The following is a 17,179-nucleotide window of genomic DNA, read 5'->3' on the forward strand; positions in this document are numbered from 1 at the left end:
ATACAATCGTCCCTCGCTATATATGTGGTTCGAATATCGCTCCCTTACTGCATCGCGTTTTTTCAAAAAATAATGACCTAATTACTAAATGATCGTTGTTTCGTGGTTGACTACGGCCTATTATTAGTCAAAAAATATTGAAAGACAAGTTATATGTAGTATTGTGGTCACTAGGCATCAGCAATGTTATGAGACATGACGTTAGAATACATCACCTTTCACACTGCATGGAGACTGGCTACTGAGCCAGCACAGCTGAGCTGACGTGCCATGGCTGAGATTGAATGAAAAAAGGTTCTCCTCTCCTTCCGTGTGGAAGTGGTAAGTTTTTGGGTTCTCTGTTCATCTTCCCCACATTGTTTGAAACACTTTAAGTTATAAAAATAAGTAAATTGGAGAAGCTAACTGGTTAGCTCAGTAGCTTGCTACGTTAGTGACGGCTGTCTGTTATGTCCCTGCAGTGATCTCATAGCCTGCGCAATGTGATGTAAACAAAGAACAAGTGCAAAAGTGACTATTGTGGTGTTATTTCATGTCTACAGTGCTCTAATAATGTTAAACCCTATATTTACAAAGTCATAAACAGGTTTTCTATGCTGTAACTACAAAAATATTCCATTTATTAATATTGAATACTACTAAAAAATTCACTTATGGTAATCAGGTCTGGAACCAATTAACCACGATAACAAGGGACGACTGTATACACAATATCAGTGACTGATGGGACAGGGGTAGGATTAGACAAGCTCTGCTTCTTCCAACTCCTTTTCGGATATGTTGAATTATGTTGGTGCAAAATTGTGATATGTACGAAGTGTATTCTGTATTTTTATTGTGCTTGTAAATATATAAACATGTTCGCAATAAATCTCCACTCCCTCAACTTGGGGTTAATAACGTGTGCCCATTCCCCATTTACTCATTGCGATGCTAAATTAGCTGATACTTCCCATTCTGGGAGTGTGTCCACATGTTCCATAAACTGTTTTCTGCCTAATTATAACAGCTACACACACACACACACACACACACACACACAAAAGTAAGAACACCATGCACAAACACACACAGTCTTTTTTTGGCTGTGACCTAAAGAAGAATCAACGGTGGAAAAACAGAGCATCGCAGTCATGGCTGGGCTAGCTGGCTGCAGTCTTATGCATATAAAATATATGAAATGAAGCTGAAGACAGAAATTAGAGGAAATAAAAAATATTATGTGACATTCAAAGTGGCCAAATGAGAAACATACAATGACATTATTTCACATAATCTCTTGGGTGACATTTCAGTATAAATCCCACATTAAATTTGTAGCACTTAAAAAAAAAAAAAAAAAAGAAGGAATATCAAGAGGGATTGGCGCTCGGCCTTAATGTTTTTCATTAGCCAGGGAACATTTTCTTTGACCGACCATGCCCTTCAGCCCGTTAACTGTAAGAGTTAACAAATGTTACTAAGTATTTTAAGTAGGTCCTGTAATGATCTAATCAACAACAACGGCCCGTAATTCTTTATGCCGCCTGGGTCGTTAATATTCTGCATCTCTCATTCCTTTAACTGATTGGTCCAAGCCCCTTGAGAAGCCTCAGGCAAGCATGTGCACCTGCAATCACACAAGGGCCCTTATTTATCAATTACCGCCTCATTAAGGTGAAAAATGAATGGAGTAGACCTAAAAGGAAAAACAAGTACATGTAGGGAGAACACGGGGAGAAAAGCCTTATTAGAATTGTTTTGCAAATGTAGCAAAGCTGAGCCGCCTACCCTGTCAAGGAAAGAACACCAATATTACTATGTTAACCATTGCAGCCATGTCTAATAAACCACTTCGGGTTGCATGGATACATAATATATTACATTACCAGATGGAGTTATTGCATGTAAAACAACACAGTATACAGTAGTTGCGGTATTCCACCAGTGAAGAAAAATTAGGTCACCTTACTACATTGGACTATAGAAATGTAGTAATTAAGACAGAGACAAGGAGGAAGAAAAAAAAGCGTACAGGCTGGAGAATTGGGATATGAAAATGATCCTCCCATTATGAGGATTAATAATCTTATATGCTCCTGGCCCTTTTCTCTTCTTTTCTCTCCCGAGTCAAATTAATCACCAAAGTTCCTCCAGCCCAGCCTTCCCTTGTTTGCCATTTTCCTCCCCACCTCCTTCTTTCTCTCACTTGGCCTTTTGGTAACTGCGCTATCTGAGGTTCAGACAATGAAACACTCACACAAGAATAGCAAATGGAGAATCATATGCTGGTAGATATTTCTTCTCCTATCAAAAGTGATAATCGCTACGCTGAATGATGCAGAGAAGACCGACATACAAAACCAGACAAAAACCCTAAAGAGAGAGGAATTAGGATCCAGGAACTTAATGAAAAATGCAGGGATCAGCTTGGCGTCTGCAACATCAAGCACAGCACTCAAAGCCTTGTAGCCACATGTGCTGATGTGAACTGGGCTGTTTATTATTACATATGGTCACAGCAGGCGACTGATTACAGGCCTTTACACCCACAAAGCACACATGAAAATATTGTTTACCAAAGTCACACAAAGTTATACAATGTTGCAGAGAGAAGCAGCCTGCAGGAAGCCGGCAATTAAGCCTAAGAATGTTCTAGACCACCCGATGAAACGCATAGCTGTATGCATTTTTAATTTCCCAAACCTCACTCGGTTTAATGACAGAACAAAACACATATTGCTAATAATGCGTGCGCTCCGTCTTTGAATGAGTGGAACACACCGGGAGATGATCTGTGAGTGTGTATGCGTGTTAAGTCAACAGCGGCGGCTTAATGAGATCAGACATATTAATAGAATTTAAATGAAGAATTAAACCAACATAATACCGCACACAATTTGCCCAACGTTTAGGAAATGCGTGATGATGGATTCTCTCTAGACGCTAAGAGAATAATTACACACAAACACCAAATAATGAATGCTCTGTGCCGCCGAGTTGTTTAAGTGGTGCAAACCAGACCTAAGAGGTTGTCAACAGGACTTGCTCTTGTTCTTTGGGGAAAACTATCCATGAATAATTTTAATAAATTGGCAGAGAAATCTATAATATACTGTATAGTATGTTCTCCTTTTTTCCATGATGATAAAATGTAATATTTCTTAACTGCAGATGTGTTGAGTATTGAGTCAGGTGGATAACAAGCAAATAGACGCGCCATAATGTAGGATGTCCTTCAGCCAGTAGATGTGACTGCCACGATACCATCGCTGCCCTGCTTCGAAGTGCAAAAGGTCATAAGCCAGACCCTGCACTGAGCACTGTATCCCCCAGCATGCATGTTTGTGTGGGTGTGCACACTGCTTGGCAGTTGATGGAAAGAACAAAGGGTCAGGAGGGGTGAGTGATGCCGTGCAGTGCCTGTCTTCCTTTGTGGCGTAATGAGGAAAGGGAAGCATGAAAGCAGGAGAAAGAGCACCACAAGGATTAGAAGAATGAAGACAACCTCCCAAAGGTGAGGGATAAGGAGGAAGATAGGAATGTCGGAACGAATGCATTAGGCCTTGAGAGGTACGTTTAAGTACGAATAGAATAGACAAAGGGTGATAGGTCACTCTGCATATAGCAGCTCTCTGCTTACAAGGTGTATGCATGCACAGTCACGGCCACATGGACATGTATACAAAGAGAGAAAGTGTGTGCTGAAGCACACTAGCACTGAAAGCACATAAAGCACGCTTACACAAGATCTTCAATGAAACCTCACCAATTTAGAAAGCGTGGTTCCAACAAGGTCTAATTCGTCCATGTATAAAGACTTCAATATTTATGACCCCACAGATACAGACTTCAGATGCCAAACACGTACATACACACACACACACACACACACACACACACACACACACACACACACACACACACACACACTAATAAATTACATCCTCACAGGCAGGCAAACAGACAGGTGTGAGCCTATGAAAAGGCCACAGTGTCTTTATAGTCAGCTCTCAGAAAAGGTTATTAGACATCATCTGGAATAGGCAGCAGTCTTTCCCTATAAAAAAATGAAAGTGGCAGTATATGGGTCATGGGAAAGGAAGGGGAGGGGGAGGTTGTCAAATTAAGGTGTGAGTGGGGAACGTTACAACTGCCATACAGGTGAGTATAGATGGGACAGCTGCCAACGGTGACATTTTAACTGACATCAACAGCCAGAATTGGCTATGAGTACAGGTGCCATTTGTTTATTCATGACACGTTCGCAAGTGTGTGCGTGACTGTATACGAAGGTCACATGGACACACACGCACTTGCTCGCTCGCTCACACACTCACACAGAGTGTCTGCATTGTTCCTGTTCTCATTATGATATGAATATGGAGGAGTTAGAGCAGAAGGCTGGGTGACACTGGGACAAGGTGATGGGATTGGACAGGTGTGCTCGTGCGAGCGGAGGGCCCTGTGTCAGCACTTTGTGCCAGGACAGCAGGTGGCACGTCGAAGGGCATCAGCGACCTTCTCCTTATCTCTCCTTCCACCTTCAGCCCGGAGTCCATCGTTCCCCATCCATCCCCCAAAGTGCAAATTTATCTGATCCAGCACTCTGCACAAGTCATTGAGAGGATGATCCCATACACAGGCAATGTGTGGTGACTCATACATGAACTAATACGGGGATATTATTTTGACAGGGTGTTCAGGAGTAATGTAAATGTGCAGCTTGTCCTCTAAGCAGAGGAGAAGGAGGGGAAAAAAAATGGAATGAACGTCTGATACCGGCTATTCTTACCTTTAGTAGCTGATGGAGGCAGAGCGGGATGGAGGATTTAAATGGATACATGGATCAGGGAAGGAGAGCGAGAGATAGAGACAGAGAGAGGGAGGGCATAATGCGGGACAAGTGAAAAGCAGGGAAAAACATTTCCTTAGATGACTGCACATAAATGATGATAGCAAGTATATGTAAAGCAGCTGCACACTCACTCTTAGTCTGCGAGGAGAAGGCCAAGGTGAGTTTGGCAAAGAGCTCATTGTTTTCGAATTTCTCCTCTTTGGCCGAAGTCCAGAAACTACTCTCAGAGAGGTCTTCGGGTCCAATCTAAAAGAGAAAGTGACACCAGTGAGACAGCGATAGGGTAATAGAGAACAGAGATTCATCCTCCGTTTCAGAAACTAATCATCACTCCACAATAGTGTTTATGTATGCACCTGCCAAATTGTGCTGGAAACAGTGAGGCTGTAATACAAAGAGGCAAGGGCATTGTAGTACAGGGAGGGGACGCGGATAAAGAGGAAGGGAGGAATGATGGCTGAAAGGAGGAAGAAGAGAGGAAACAAGAAATCATTTTCACTAATCTGCACACCACAAAGCAGCTTTAGCTTCAGACCTTCACACGGAAGTCTAATGAAATAAAGACTCTTGTACTTTTCTCCACCCCCTCATGTGTAACGTGCTGATTTTTCGAGCTATAGACTAGTCGCAGACTGGCCGCAGAGGTTCTATGTCATGTCAACTCTACGGGCCCTTGCATTTTTTTCAGGTTGAAAGACAAACTTACGCACTTGTACATCTTCATGCGCCCTTATGGACAATGTGTGTCTTTCATACATTTTGCTGGTGTCAGTTTTGGCCAAAATGTCATTGTTTTCATACGTCGCACTTGCAGACGTATGTGTGTTGCACGCCACACGTGCACCCCATAAACGTAAATAGTTAGTGTAATTAGTGGACGTTCAGATATTTCATACATCCTCCATGCGTGTCACGTAAGTCGGTTGTGTGTTTCCCATATGGCAAGATTGCATCAATCGCACAAAATACTCGGGTATATAAAACTGCAGGAATGCCCACAGCCCGCATGGAGTGCAAAGTCAGTATGTTTATTGCAAGTTTGACTGACGTTGGTCTTCCAACCTCCGTGCGTTGGCTGTACGAATGAAGCGTCAGCCGTACATCTGAGCAGCCTCAGATTTTGTGCGTGGTACGCACGTTCGTCTAACAGGTTCTATGTTGTGTGCGCTGTGATCTCACTCCTCCATGGTCACCATAACTATGATCTTCACAAACAAAATTTTAAAAATTGCATCAATTTGGGGAACTCCACAAGTCGCACAGGTCAAAAAAATCGTACATCCGATAGTGACCTAGGCTTCTTGGGTTCTCTATTACCTCCCCCCTTTCTGTTCTGGTCACAAGTTACAATTAACTTTGTATGTGGTTCCATCACTTTCTGAGTGTTCTCATTAGGCAAAGGAAAGAGTGAAATCACTGGTAGTACATTTACAGATATCAGGCATTTCATTTTGGACAAAGCCTCAGGGACAGGGGTGTAGTAGCATGGAGAACACAGCGTGGGGGGAGAGAAAGTGATACAAGGACGAGCTAAGGATCTTGCAAAAAAAAAAAAAAAAAGGGAGAGGGCTCACAAAAAGGAGGTTGAGTCCAAGTTGGAAAAAAAGTTAATTTAAATTACAAAAAGAATACGGTCCTTTCTAGCTGCAATTTAATTATCTTTCAGTGGTGCTGTTACAAGAAGAAGGCTTATTAAAAAGCAATTTCTGTGACATCCTCGTCAAACATTCGCCAGACCGAGCAAACGAGAGACAGAGACAGAGAGAGAGCGCTAAACATTGATGAAGTCTGCTGGAGCCATTAAACAGTAGCTCGGGGCTAAAGGAAGACAGAGGGCCATTTTGATGTTTTAACCATCACAGATGAGAGGGAGGAGCACAGCATGAAGGATAGTCATAAGATACAAGTATGCAAGGCAATTCGCTCTTCAACCTCACTGTTAAAGCTCTGACTCACTCATGCATCTACACACACCACACGCTGGGCAATCTAAAAACCCCACCGTCAAAATTAACACCTCGAAATAACACTGAAAATATGAAATACAATGATAATATAACCTCCAAAGCTTCAAAAACGCTTCAAAAGTGGCACAATTTGGGGTTTAACCAAAATATTCTGGAAAATATGTCTCAAAAGTCAAACAAAACCTGTGGTTTAAACCGGTGATTGTGTGAGTGAACTGCTGTGTTGCCGCCGGGCTTTGCAAAAAAGTTATTTCCCAATGTCCCTGGATGCACCTCGTGTCGATGCTATTGGCTTGCTACACCAGCACGAGGAGCGTGCCATGTTTATGGGCTACTTGGTCAACCTCGAGCATAAGGGGAAAGACATCTAGGACTTAACTTAACGTGCCGTCCGTCCGACACACAGCTAGATAGCTACATATCGACTGGAGAACAGTGCGGCATAAAGTGAAAGCTCACGTTGTGTTACGAGCGCAAATTCCACCCACAATGAAGACTACCAAGTACAGTATGATTGTATTGGGAGGCTTTTCATGCCCAATTCAAACAACTGACCCAGGCAGAGGGTTGGTCTATGGAAGAAATGTCCTATTATTATCCTATTAAACTTAGCTACTGAGTATCGAGGAAAAGGCTTCTTGAGACGTCATCTGTACTTCTGTGTAGAAGGTGTCGGACGTTTCGCTCCTCATCCGAAGAGCTTCGTCAGCAAACTAATAAGTGCTGGTAGCTTAGGCCTTAAATACAGTAAGAGTGGGCGGAATTGGTGTGCCAACACCCTCCTCCTATTGGTTCGTTACACTAAGCCTGGGCGGAGCAGTGGTATAATCCTATCCTGTTATTCACACCTACGATAAAAGTGGTCCTCAATCAGCAGTACATCTACACCTGAAAGCTACCAATCACTCTTTTCAGGACAGCGAGGTAAAGATTTTGGCCAAAGAAAACAGATGGTTTGAAAGAGGAGTAAAGGAAGCTATTTTTGTCAAACAACAGAACCCATCATTGAATCGGAATGGTGGTTTGAGGTTTAATTTGGACCCTGTGTTCAGCAGGTTACTGAGACCAAAACCCACAGCTCTTAGTCTTGCAAATGAGGTGAAGGCAGGGCCGAGCCAGAACAATAGATGCTAACAAGCCAGTATCAGAGTCGTTCATACCCAATTCAGGGAGCGACACTTCCCTTTTATCGTAGGTGTGAATAACAGGATAGGATTATACCACTGCTCCGCCCAGGCTTAGTGTAACGAACCAATAGGAGGAGGGTGTTGGCACACCAATTCCGCCCACTCTTACTGTATTTAAGGCCTAAACTACCAGCACTTATTAGTTTGCTGACGAAGCTCTTCGGATGAGGAGCGAAACGTCCGACACCTTCTACACAGAAATACAGATGACGTCTCAAGAAGCCTTTTCCTCGATGGACAACTCCTGTACGACTGAGAGCCTACACAGACGCTTAGCTACTGAGTGTTGAACCAGAGCAACTGGATTCGCTTGATTTTTCACGTCTTGTTTCACTTCTCATCCAGGTCCATGTGCAAATGCTCTGATTCAACTCCCCGGATATAACATGCACTGAAAACCTTTACACACTTTTTGTTCATATAGTTTTTTGATTTGTGGATAAAAACGTTAATACTGAACTGATCGTGAAACTTGTTTTGTGCTGGCACACTGTGCTATTTTGCAGTACCTCAAATTCTAACTGCACTTTAATGTCTTTTCATTAAAGGGACTGTTTGCAGCTGGCTCAAAATGACACCGACAGCGCTTAGCAAAGGTTCCTACACGTGTGTGTTACATGGGGCGTAGATTACAGCTTGAAGCAGAAGAGGGCGGGATATAATGCTTGCAACACGTTAAAAAATAAGCACCCACTCGTCAGCTGCGTAACCGCTGCAAACAATCCCTCTAAATAATCAATAAATGTAATTATGATATTGAATAACTTTGCATTCAAAAATGTTCACAATTTGGGTTGCCGCTAGTCATTGGAGGGTCATGGTGGTCCCGCAGCCAAGTCAGTTGAGAACCACTGGTTTAAACCATGACCGTGCATGGAAGTGTTATGATAATCATAGAACCGGACATGCTTATTGTGGCATAAGAATTTGTTTGGCAACATTAGCAATAGAAGTACCTTACTGTACTTAAAAAACGATTACATACATTGATTTTCGTAAGTAAGTTAGCAAGTTTGCCTGATAAAATGTTTGAATATATGGAACTAATATATGACCTTGCTCCAGTTGGCTCTCTTCAGCTGCACCTCAGGCTTGTACTCCTTCTTAGGCTGGAGGCCAAAAGGCAATGGAGGTGGTACAGGGGCACCCCAGCCACCCATGCCAAACGGCGGCGGTGGAGGCATGCCAGGACCTGGCGGAGGAGGAGGAATACCAGGACCGCCAGGTGGTGGCGGAGGCGGAGGAGGTCCCATCCCTGGTAAGGGTGGCGGAGGTGGCGGTCCTGGTGGTCCTGCCATGCCAGGCAAAGGTGGGGGTGGTGGAGGACCTGGCATGCCTGGTAAGGGAGGCGGTGGTGGTGGAGGAGGCATGCCGACCTGACCAGGCAAAGGAGGTGGTGGTGGTGGCTGCAGGGTTGCACATCCTGGTACGGGTGGGGGTGGCGGTGGTGGGGGCATACCCCCAGTTTGGCTGGGGAGAGGAGGGGCAGGTGGTGGAGGTGGCAAACCAGGTGTTGGCACAGGAACCGTTACTGTGACCACTTTAGTCTTGGCCTCTTCCAGATCTTTAGAAAGCTTGTCAATCTGAAGCAAAGGAAATAAGTGACATAATTAACATTATTGTCAAGACATATATTGTACTGTTTAATGATCCATTGTCTGCTTTATATTCCATTAAATCACATTACTTCTTGGCAAATTCCGCCATGTCTAAGTGATAGGCATGCCAAGAAAGTGATTAGATTAGGCGGAACCAAAGAAGGAGACAGAGTGACATAGAGAGGGATTAAAGTCTGGGCAGGACTGAGTGTTGGGGGAGATGAGAGGAGAATGGAGGACAAGGCATATAGCAAACATAGCGTGGGATTAATTCCTCAAAGGAACTCAAAAAGAAAAAGTTAAAAGTATGAAAAAGATGAAGGAAGAAGAAGAGGTAAAAACCCATTTGATGGTATAATAATAGAAAGATATTCTGTCTACAAACATTACGCTATGTTCACCGATGTTGCATTCTCAACGTCTTACAAACATTTGGAAAATGATCTTGAGCAAGATAACACAGATGCCTTCTACGCAAGTTAAGAACACATGTGCAAAGGTGTGTATATGTTTTTTCCACATTCACATAACAGAATGTGTTTAATATGCAGCTTGAAACCCCTGTGTTGTTTCATCAGACTTTGAAAAATGACAGTGACAGACTTTAAGGGCCTCTGAGGCAAGCTTCCTTAATGAAGCAGCAGATGAAGTGTTGGGCGTCGCATCAAACAGAGGGATCTCTGCATGACAAGAAATCTTGGATGGGCAGTGTCTCAAACAGAAAGAAGGGGAGGCCATCTTAGCTTGAGAAGCCTGTTTGATGTCGATGCTTTGGACAACTCTGTGAGTATGCGTGTTCAGGCTTTTGAATGGAAAGAAGATTAATTTTGCCGGCACTCGAAACTTGGATGAATCTCATTTTGGAAACTGTAGTCTAAATGAATTGGCGACAGGTGGGAGACATTGATGACACATGGGAACATCTTCATGTGGTCACATGCACGCAGGCGCACGCACAAATGGGCATGGGAGCAGATTGTTCTGGGTCACTTGGAATGTTAGCAAGTTCAAGTTTGGGTGTCACAGTGCAGCAGAGTCCAGCTGGTGAAGCAGCAGGGCACTGACTGACACAAAAAAGGAAAAGAAAATGTTCACACTAGGACACATTTTTATGTGAGCCACCAAGAATTATCTAGAAAAATGTGTGATGCCATTTTGTAGAAAAACAGCTACTCCTGAGTCATAACAGCTACAGAAGAATATCTGGTGTGCTTATTACATTTCATAACCTGTGCAGGTGACACATTTTCTTGCAGTCTTACAGCTATAGCCCTCTGTCTCTACCCCGGGTGCCTGCAAATTACTGTCAACAGAATGCGACATAAAGCCTCATACTTCCTCATAATTCACCATGATGGACAATTAAATGGGATTTCAGACAGATATATAAGAGTATTTTTGTCCCACATCCATCATGTTCCTTTCTTGTCCTTCCAGTCATCCGTTGCACTCCCAATTTCCCACTTTTCCGTGTTTCAATGAGCTTCTTAATCTCGGATGGATTTAGCTTGCTTCACCATATCCTTTCAGTTATATCCACGCTTTTCAAGCCATTCTAGTTACACTTGAGCAAATCACTTCATACCGCAGGGTCTCACTTTGTTTAGGTGGTTGTGTAAAGATATTTGGCAGCTACACGTCTGCAAACACAACACCAAGAAGTTTCACTTCTTGCAGTTGTACACCCATGGTCGGTGCTCTATGCATATTCAAGGCCAAAAAGAGACTATTTTAAGTCTGTCTGTGGACTTCATTGTGCATAATAATATCACAGAAAATCCTTTGTTACAGACTATAAGTGATTTCCAAGCATGTACATTTGTAGGTATAGCAAATTCTGACTTTGCCACTGTGTAATAAAATAAAAAAGACAGGTGTATATGTACTGCATGTACCTGTTGTTGCAGAGTGCTGAGCTGTTGCTGCAGACCCTGGTTCTCATTTTCTCGTTCCTGCTTGGAGCAGGCCAGTTGCTCCTTCTCTTGGCTCAGGTCGTGCAGCTTCTGCTCATAGTCACCCTCAAGTTTCTTCAGCTCCACCTGCAACTCGTGGCGCGCGGTCAACTCTGCGTCCAACTAATGTAAGAAAAGGGACACTTGAGTCATTATGCATTGGCATAAAGAAATGCACTTTCATTACTGCAGTAGCTTCACAGTGTGTTTATTTACAATAATATATAGATAAGGCAGCAAGTGTTAAGAATGCTAGAATACGAGAACGCTAACCCCCTAGCATTTCGGGATTTTATTGTGTTAAAATGCCGAAGAAGTCACACACAAACAAAATGTGAAGTTTAAACAGTTTGGAGTGGAGGTATGGTTTGGGGCCCTTTTGGAAGATAAGGTGATTTTTTTTTTTATTTGAGTGGTAATGACATTGAGGAAGATGAGATTACACCGGAAAATAAACAAAAATTGGTTGATCTTAAAAATAGTTTAGATTACCTTCATTTGTAGTCAGCCAAGGCATGACCGACATAGTTCTCCCAGTTCTCCTCCCATTCTGTGTGGAAGTGGCAAGGTTTTGGCTTCTTACTTTGTCCTTCTTCCTCACTCCGTTTGAAACACTAAGTTTAGAAGAAGTGAATTGGAGAGGCTAACTAGTTAGCTTGGTAGCTTGCGGCCATCTCTTCTGTCCCTGCAGTGATCCAGTCGCCTGCGCGTTACAGCTGAGCAATGTGTTGTAAACAAAGAATAATAGGAGAGTAGAGGTGACTATAGGGGTGTCATTTCATGTCTATAGGGCTCTAATAATGGTCAAATTGGATTTAGAAAGTCATGTTGTTGTTGCTTAATTTATTGGTACATATGTTTCTTATGTTCTTATTCTTTTTCTTGTGTGTTCTTTCTCTTCTTGGGAGAATGAACAGAATAAGAATTTCATTGCAGCGTATAACTGCCTGTTTTACTATGCATATGACAATAAAACTCTTGAATCTTGAATGAACTGGTTTTCTATGCTCTAACTATGAAAATATTCTATATTGCATCCTTCTTCATGGAAATTCACTTATCGCAATCGAGTCTGGAACCAATTTGCCGTGATAAACGAGGGACGACTGTATATCTTTATAAACATAAGGCTTAGTGTGGACTAACTGTTTTGCTCAAGTAAATTTACTGGATCTTTGCCATGTAGCAGGACCATTTATTAGCAGTTAGAATACTGTGAGGCTTCAATGGTAAGTGGTACTTAGATTGGTCTAACAGTAGTGTTTGCCGTGCCTGCATTTAGAATTTGCACCCGGAATGATGCACAGTGGTACCTGTTTTACATGCAGAAAACAACGCAACATACATATAAATGACGAATGGAATAGATAAGCCAACTTTTAACATCCATTTTACTTTTATTAAAGTCTCCTGTTGGCATAGACGGTGATGAGCGGCAAGGGAGGGAAGAGAGAGCCAAATGGACACCACATTCGTGTGTTGCGACGACTTTTTTCTTGAATTCAAAAGTTTTTCTCACCTCCCTTATCAAAGTTCTGTCACAAGTTTCTTTGGCCCCACAATGTTTTTTGTTTTGTTTTTTTTGCAGCCATACTCAATACAAAAAGTAGACAACTACAAAATCAACCAGTGATGCTGTCAGAGAGGGGTGCCGGAGCTGGGGAAGAATGACTTCCAGGTGGAAGTTGAGTCTAGCTAATATGCACGTTTTGTAATAAAGACACTTTATGAACACAGTTGGACTCACACAGTGTATTAATAACACAACACTGAGTCACCAACGCAAAGGATTCCTTGGGGCACTCGATTGTTCGGTGCAATGCTTGACCATATGACAACTCAGATAGTATACAAAATCTTTTTAGTTGAAAACCAAATCCTACAAAACCGGGGCGTATGAAAACCGAGGTACAAGTGTATATCAGTTGAATCTCCGCGAGATAAGCTTTCAAATGATGTCTAACATGCCTTGGTGCGCAAATAGGGGTGGAGTAAAACCCACCGTTGGAACATGAAGGCATTAAGATAACATCAATTCAACACTTGATAATCAGTGTGCACATCAACGTCTGAGGCTGCCATTGGTTTCGATAGCTTAGACTTGGAAGCATCTATTACTACTCCTAATTTCATTTTCATATTATATATTGCCCATGGTTTGAATTTTCAGTATGGAAGGCTCTGTTTTTTTTCCACTTCTTCTTGTACACTCGCCAAATAGGAATGGAGAAATACATGAATACATCGTTGTTCACTTTGGAGGGAGCAGATCCTTTACGCTGGTTGTCAGCTTCCTGACAGCCTCATCCCTAATTCCTGCCAAAGACAAAGTCTACAATCACCCCATCACAAACGACTAGCGCTAATATGTGTGGGAGGCCCATGACAAACAATGTGTGCTTGTGTGTGTGACTTTGTACAATGGATATGATCCTGTGTGTGTCTGAATGAAGGCTAGTTTCAGCTCTCTGTAATTATCCCGTCACTAGGGCAGAAACATTAGAGTAGCAGCACACCGTAATTAAGGCATTTACGCCCTTATGCGAGTGCGAGTATATGTGATGCTGGTCTTTAGGAGTATTTTTGTGTCCGATAGCTGTCAAACGTGTGTGTGTGTGTGTGTGTGTGTGTGTGCACGCTCATTCTTTTCATCGCCCTCTATTCCTCCTTTTTTTCCTTTCTCATTTGTCATACCATGTCAGTCAGACACTAACCTCACAAAATGTTATTAAATCCGGCTGCATAATACTAGAGGAGAATCCATTTTCTTCTGAGCCTTTATGATTATAAAGGCTTGTATAAAATGTGAATAAATAAATTCATTCATTTGTATGTGGTTCACCTTCTTCTCAAGCTCAGTAGCCTTGGCCTCACTGGTTTCCACCTTAGTTTGGTCTACCATGTTGTCTGTAAACAAACCAAATGAATGGGCAGAAGGGCAAACAAGGTTAGATGGTAGGGAAACAGGCAAAATACATCCACATGTTTAACACTGTCTATGAAGGACTAAAGTGAAGATGTGCAAACTTATTGTGGAAGCTTCTCATATAGTAAAGTGTTGGTCACAACCATTTATTTGATGCCTAATGCAAGACATGTGAATTAGCAGGTATACTTGATGAAGTGAATATCACTGAGAACAAGGTGAGAAGGACGAGCTGACCAGCAGGATGCTCTAACAGTATAATTGCAGGGTCTACAGGTGGTTCAGTGCTCAAGGGCTTGTTGAGCATGTGCAGTAAAAGAGCTAATTAACATGAAGATGAATGCCCCAAAGTAGCTGGATCAAAGACAGCTGGATGAAACAGATAGTAATGACAGGCGGGCTGTAAAGACTTCAAATAGAGAGGAAAATTATATAAATGCAATGAAAGCAATGCTTTCAGAGGGGAGTAAAGCCCTTTACAATGACAGCATGGCTACCGGGTGAAAAGAAACAGCCGCTTAGAGCAGGCGTCCCCAACTGGTACCACTCTGTGGGTGGGGCTGAACCAGGAAGAAAACTTTCAGGTGCAATGATAAAAAACCCCACTTAAAATAATAATTTTGGAAACAGCTACATATGAATTTGGCAATAAGGGCTATTCTGTTATTCAAAAAATAACACAGTTAAGAGAACCCCCAGTTTTTGCATAAAATATTTACAAGATTTGAAGCGCTCATGACACCCAAACACATGCTAATTTTGTTATTTCCGCTGTGAAAAACATTGAAATGCATATTTCCTGTGTTAGAAGTGTGCTCGAATGTTGACTTTTTTTTTTTATTATTATTTATTTATTTTATTTTATTTTTTTTTACAAATTTTCGTTACTTTTTGCAGGTCTGGAGGACGCGGAGCACCGGACAGGCTCACCCAGAAGTTGCTGTTCACTACAGTGCATTCCCTCTTATGCTCCGGTTCTCGGTCAATTTCTGTTGTTTGATTATATATATATTTTCTTTTTATATTATACCCGCTTGTTGTTTTGAAAACGTTTTTTTTTGCTGGAACAGTCCAGGAGACAGAGTAAGCTTGTTCAAATTTCCAAAAGACTCCATTCACCTCGTGAAACTCCGGGGGAAAAGTGTTTCCACACTGCCCCGCAGATGGACATAAGACGTTCATAAGACATTAGACTGTGGAAAAGCATGCCAAGGTGGTCAATCCAAATTTCTCCTGCTACAGTAATATGCTCCATAGTATGCAGCCTTACGGCTAAGCAGGGTGTAAAAATCACCACTTAATTTCACTACTTCATAGTTATTTATCTGTGACAGGAGTATGAAAAAAAATATTTAATTAAGGGAGGACTTTCATTTTGTTATTGCTTTTTTCCAAACTTTTTTGGTGTCATGAGCACTTTAACTTCTACTTTGTTACATATATAGACATTTGTTTGTTAAATCTCTTCTCTTAAACCCCAACAGGTGGTCCTCGGGTTACGTACGAGTTCCTGGACTGTGATGTAAGTCAAGTTTTGGTGTCAGCCGGATCTTCCACCTAAATGAACTCCTAGGTCACTCCAATAACACCGCTTTGTTATTACTGTCACTTTCAGAGGATCAGTAACCTGGCAGTTTCGTTAAGAGTTATGTCGTTTCTGACCGTCAGAAGACAGTTGAATTTGCTGATGTTGTTTTGGCATGGTTCGGCCGACAATAGCCTGTTTTGTTTTTGCAATAAAGACATTGTTCTGGGTAGACGTTACAATACCATCTTTATCCCTAGTTATGGTCACAACAGTCCAGTGTTGCGAGTAGTGTGGCTGCACGTGAGCTGCACATGGTGTGCTCATCCGTGGCGCACCGCGCCGTAACTAGTTCTCGAGCAAGTCTCGTGTTTGCGGACCAAAGTTAAGTTTTGAATTAATTTATTGGAGCGTGTACATAACCACCAAATGACGGTAAAACGGAACACCGTAAACAGAGGACCACCTGTATTGGTAATACAGCCTGATATGCTCGCCAGTGGTGGTCTTTTTGGTTGAACAAAATGTAGTCTTGAACCAGTGACATACAGCAACTTTAATCCATACCAAGTAAGGCAGAGCAGAATGGGAAACCTACAGTATTTTGTCAAAATATCAAAATATAGTATGCGACCCACACACAGTGTGTGTATTTGTTTCCGCTTACACGGTTATTGGATATATAATAGAGGAGGGATTCTTCTGTCACGGTGGCAGGGCTAAATGGGACAAACTTCGAATAGAGAGCACTAAGGGAGATAGAACGTTTGGGGAGGGGGGACTGTGCTGAGTTTCAGAGTTCAAAGAAAAACACTAAATAATGCATGCAGGGCAGAATTGGGCTGCTTTCCACTGATAATAACTCTGGCAGCCTTAAAGGAGGCCAGACAGGCTGTGTGTGTGTGTGTGTGTGTACGCATTTAGAAGCAGTGCAATTAGAGCCTCCTCCAGTGAACAACGGAGACCTGCTCATAAGGACTATTGAACTCTGGAGACACTGCCTGCCCCTCCACTGCAGTCGTTGCCTCGACTATGACAGGTCTTTTCTTGTCCACACTTCAAGGACCTGGGTCAAAAGGTGCAATTTTTCCCACCTGAAGCATTCACAACCTCGAAGGAATAGCTCAAAAGCTCATTGCTACTAGATTACAATTCTAAAAAAAAAAAAAACATGCCAATCCCACATT

The 17,179-nt window shown here is 42.3% G+C and overlaps 1 protein-coding gene across 2 annotated transcripts in view; it reads right to left on the minus strand.

Annotated features, from left to right (window-relative positions):
• LOC129189430 (protein diaphanous homolog 1-like) overlaps nucleotides 1–17,179 on the minus strand; it is a 103,473-nt gene that overhangs the window by 61,674 nt on the left and 24,620 nt on the right. For both annotated transcript variants that reach the window (XM_054791036.1, XM_054791034.1), the window contains 4 exons: nucleotides 14,384–14,448; nucleotides 11,485–11,664; nucleotides 9,047–9,574; nucleotides 4,969–5,083 (listed from right to left, as the gene is read on the minus strand). In XM_054791036.1, coding sequence (XP_054647011.1) covers nucleotides 4,969–5,083; nucleotides 9,047–9,574; nucleotides 11,485–11,664; nucleotides 14,384–14,448 — 888 coding nt within the window. The remainder of the gene's footprint in view (nucleotides 1–4,968; nucleotides 5,084–9,046; nucleotides 9,575–11,484; nucleotides 11,665–14,383; nucleotides 14,449–17,179) is intronic.

This window comes from Dunckerocampus dactyliophorus, chromosome 11 (assembly GCF_027744805.1).
Source record: "Dunckerocampus dactyliophorus isolate RoL2022-P2 chromosome 11, RoL_Ddac_1.1, whole genome shotgun sequence".
Taxonomy (NCBI): Eukaryota; Metazoa; Chordata; class Actinopteri; order Syngnathiformes; family Syngnathidae; genus Dunckerocampus; species Dunckerocampus dactyliophorus.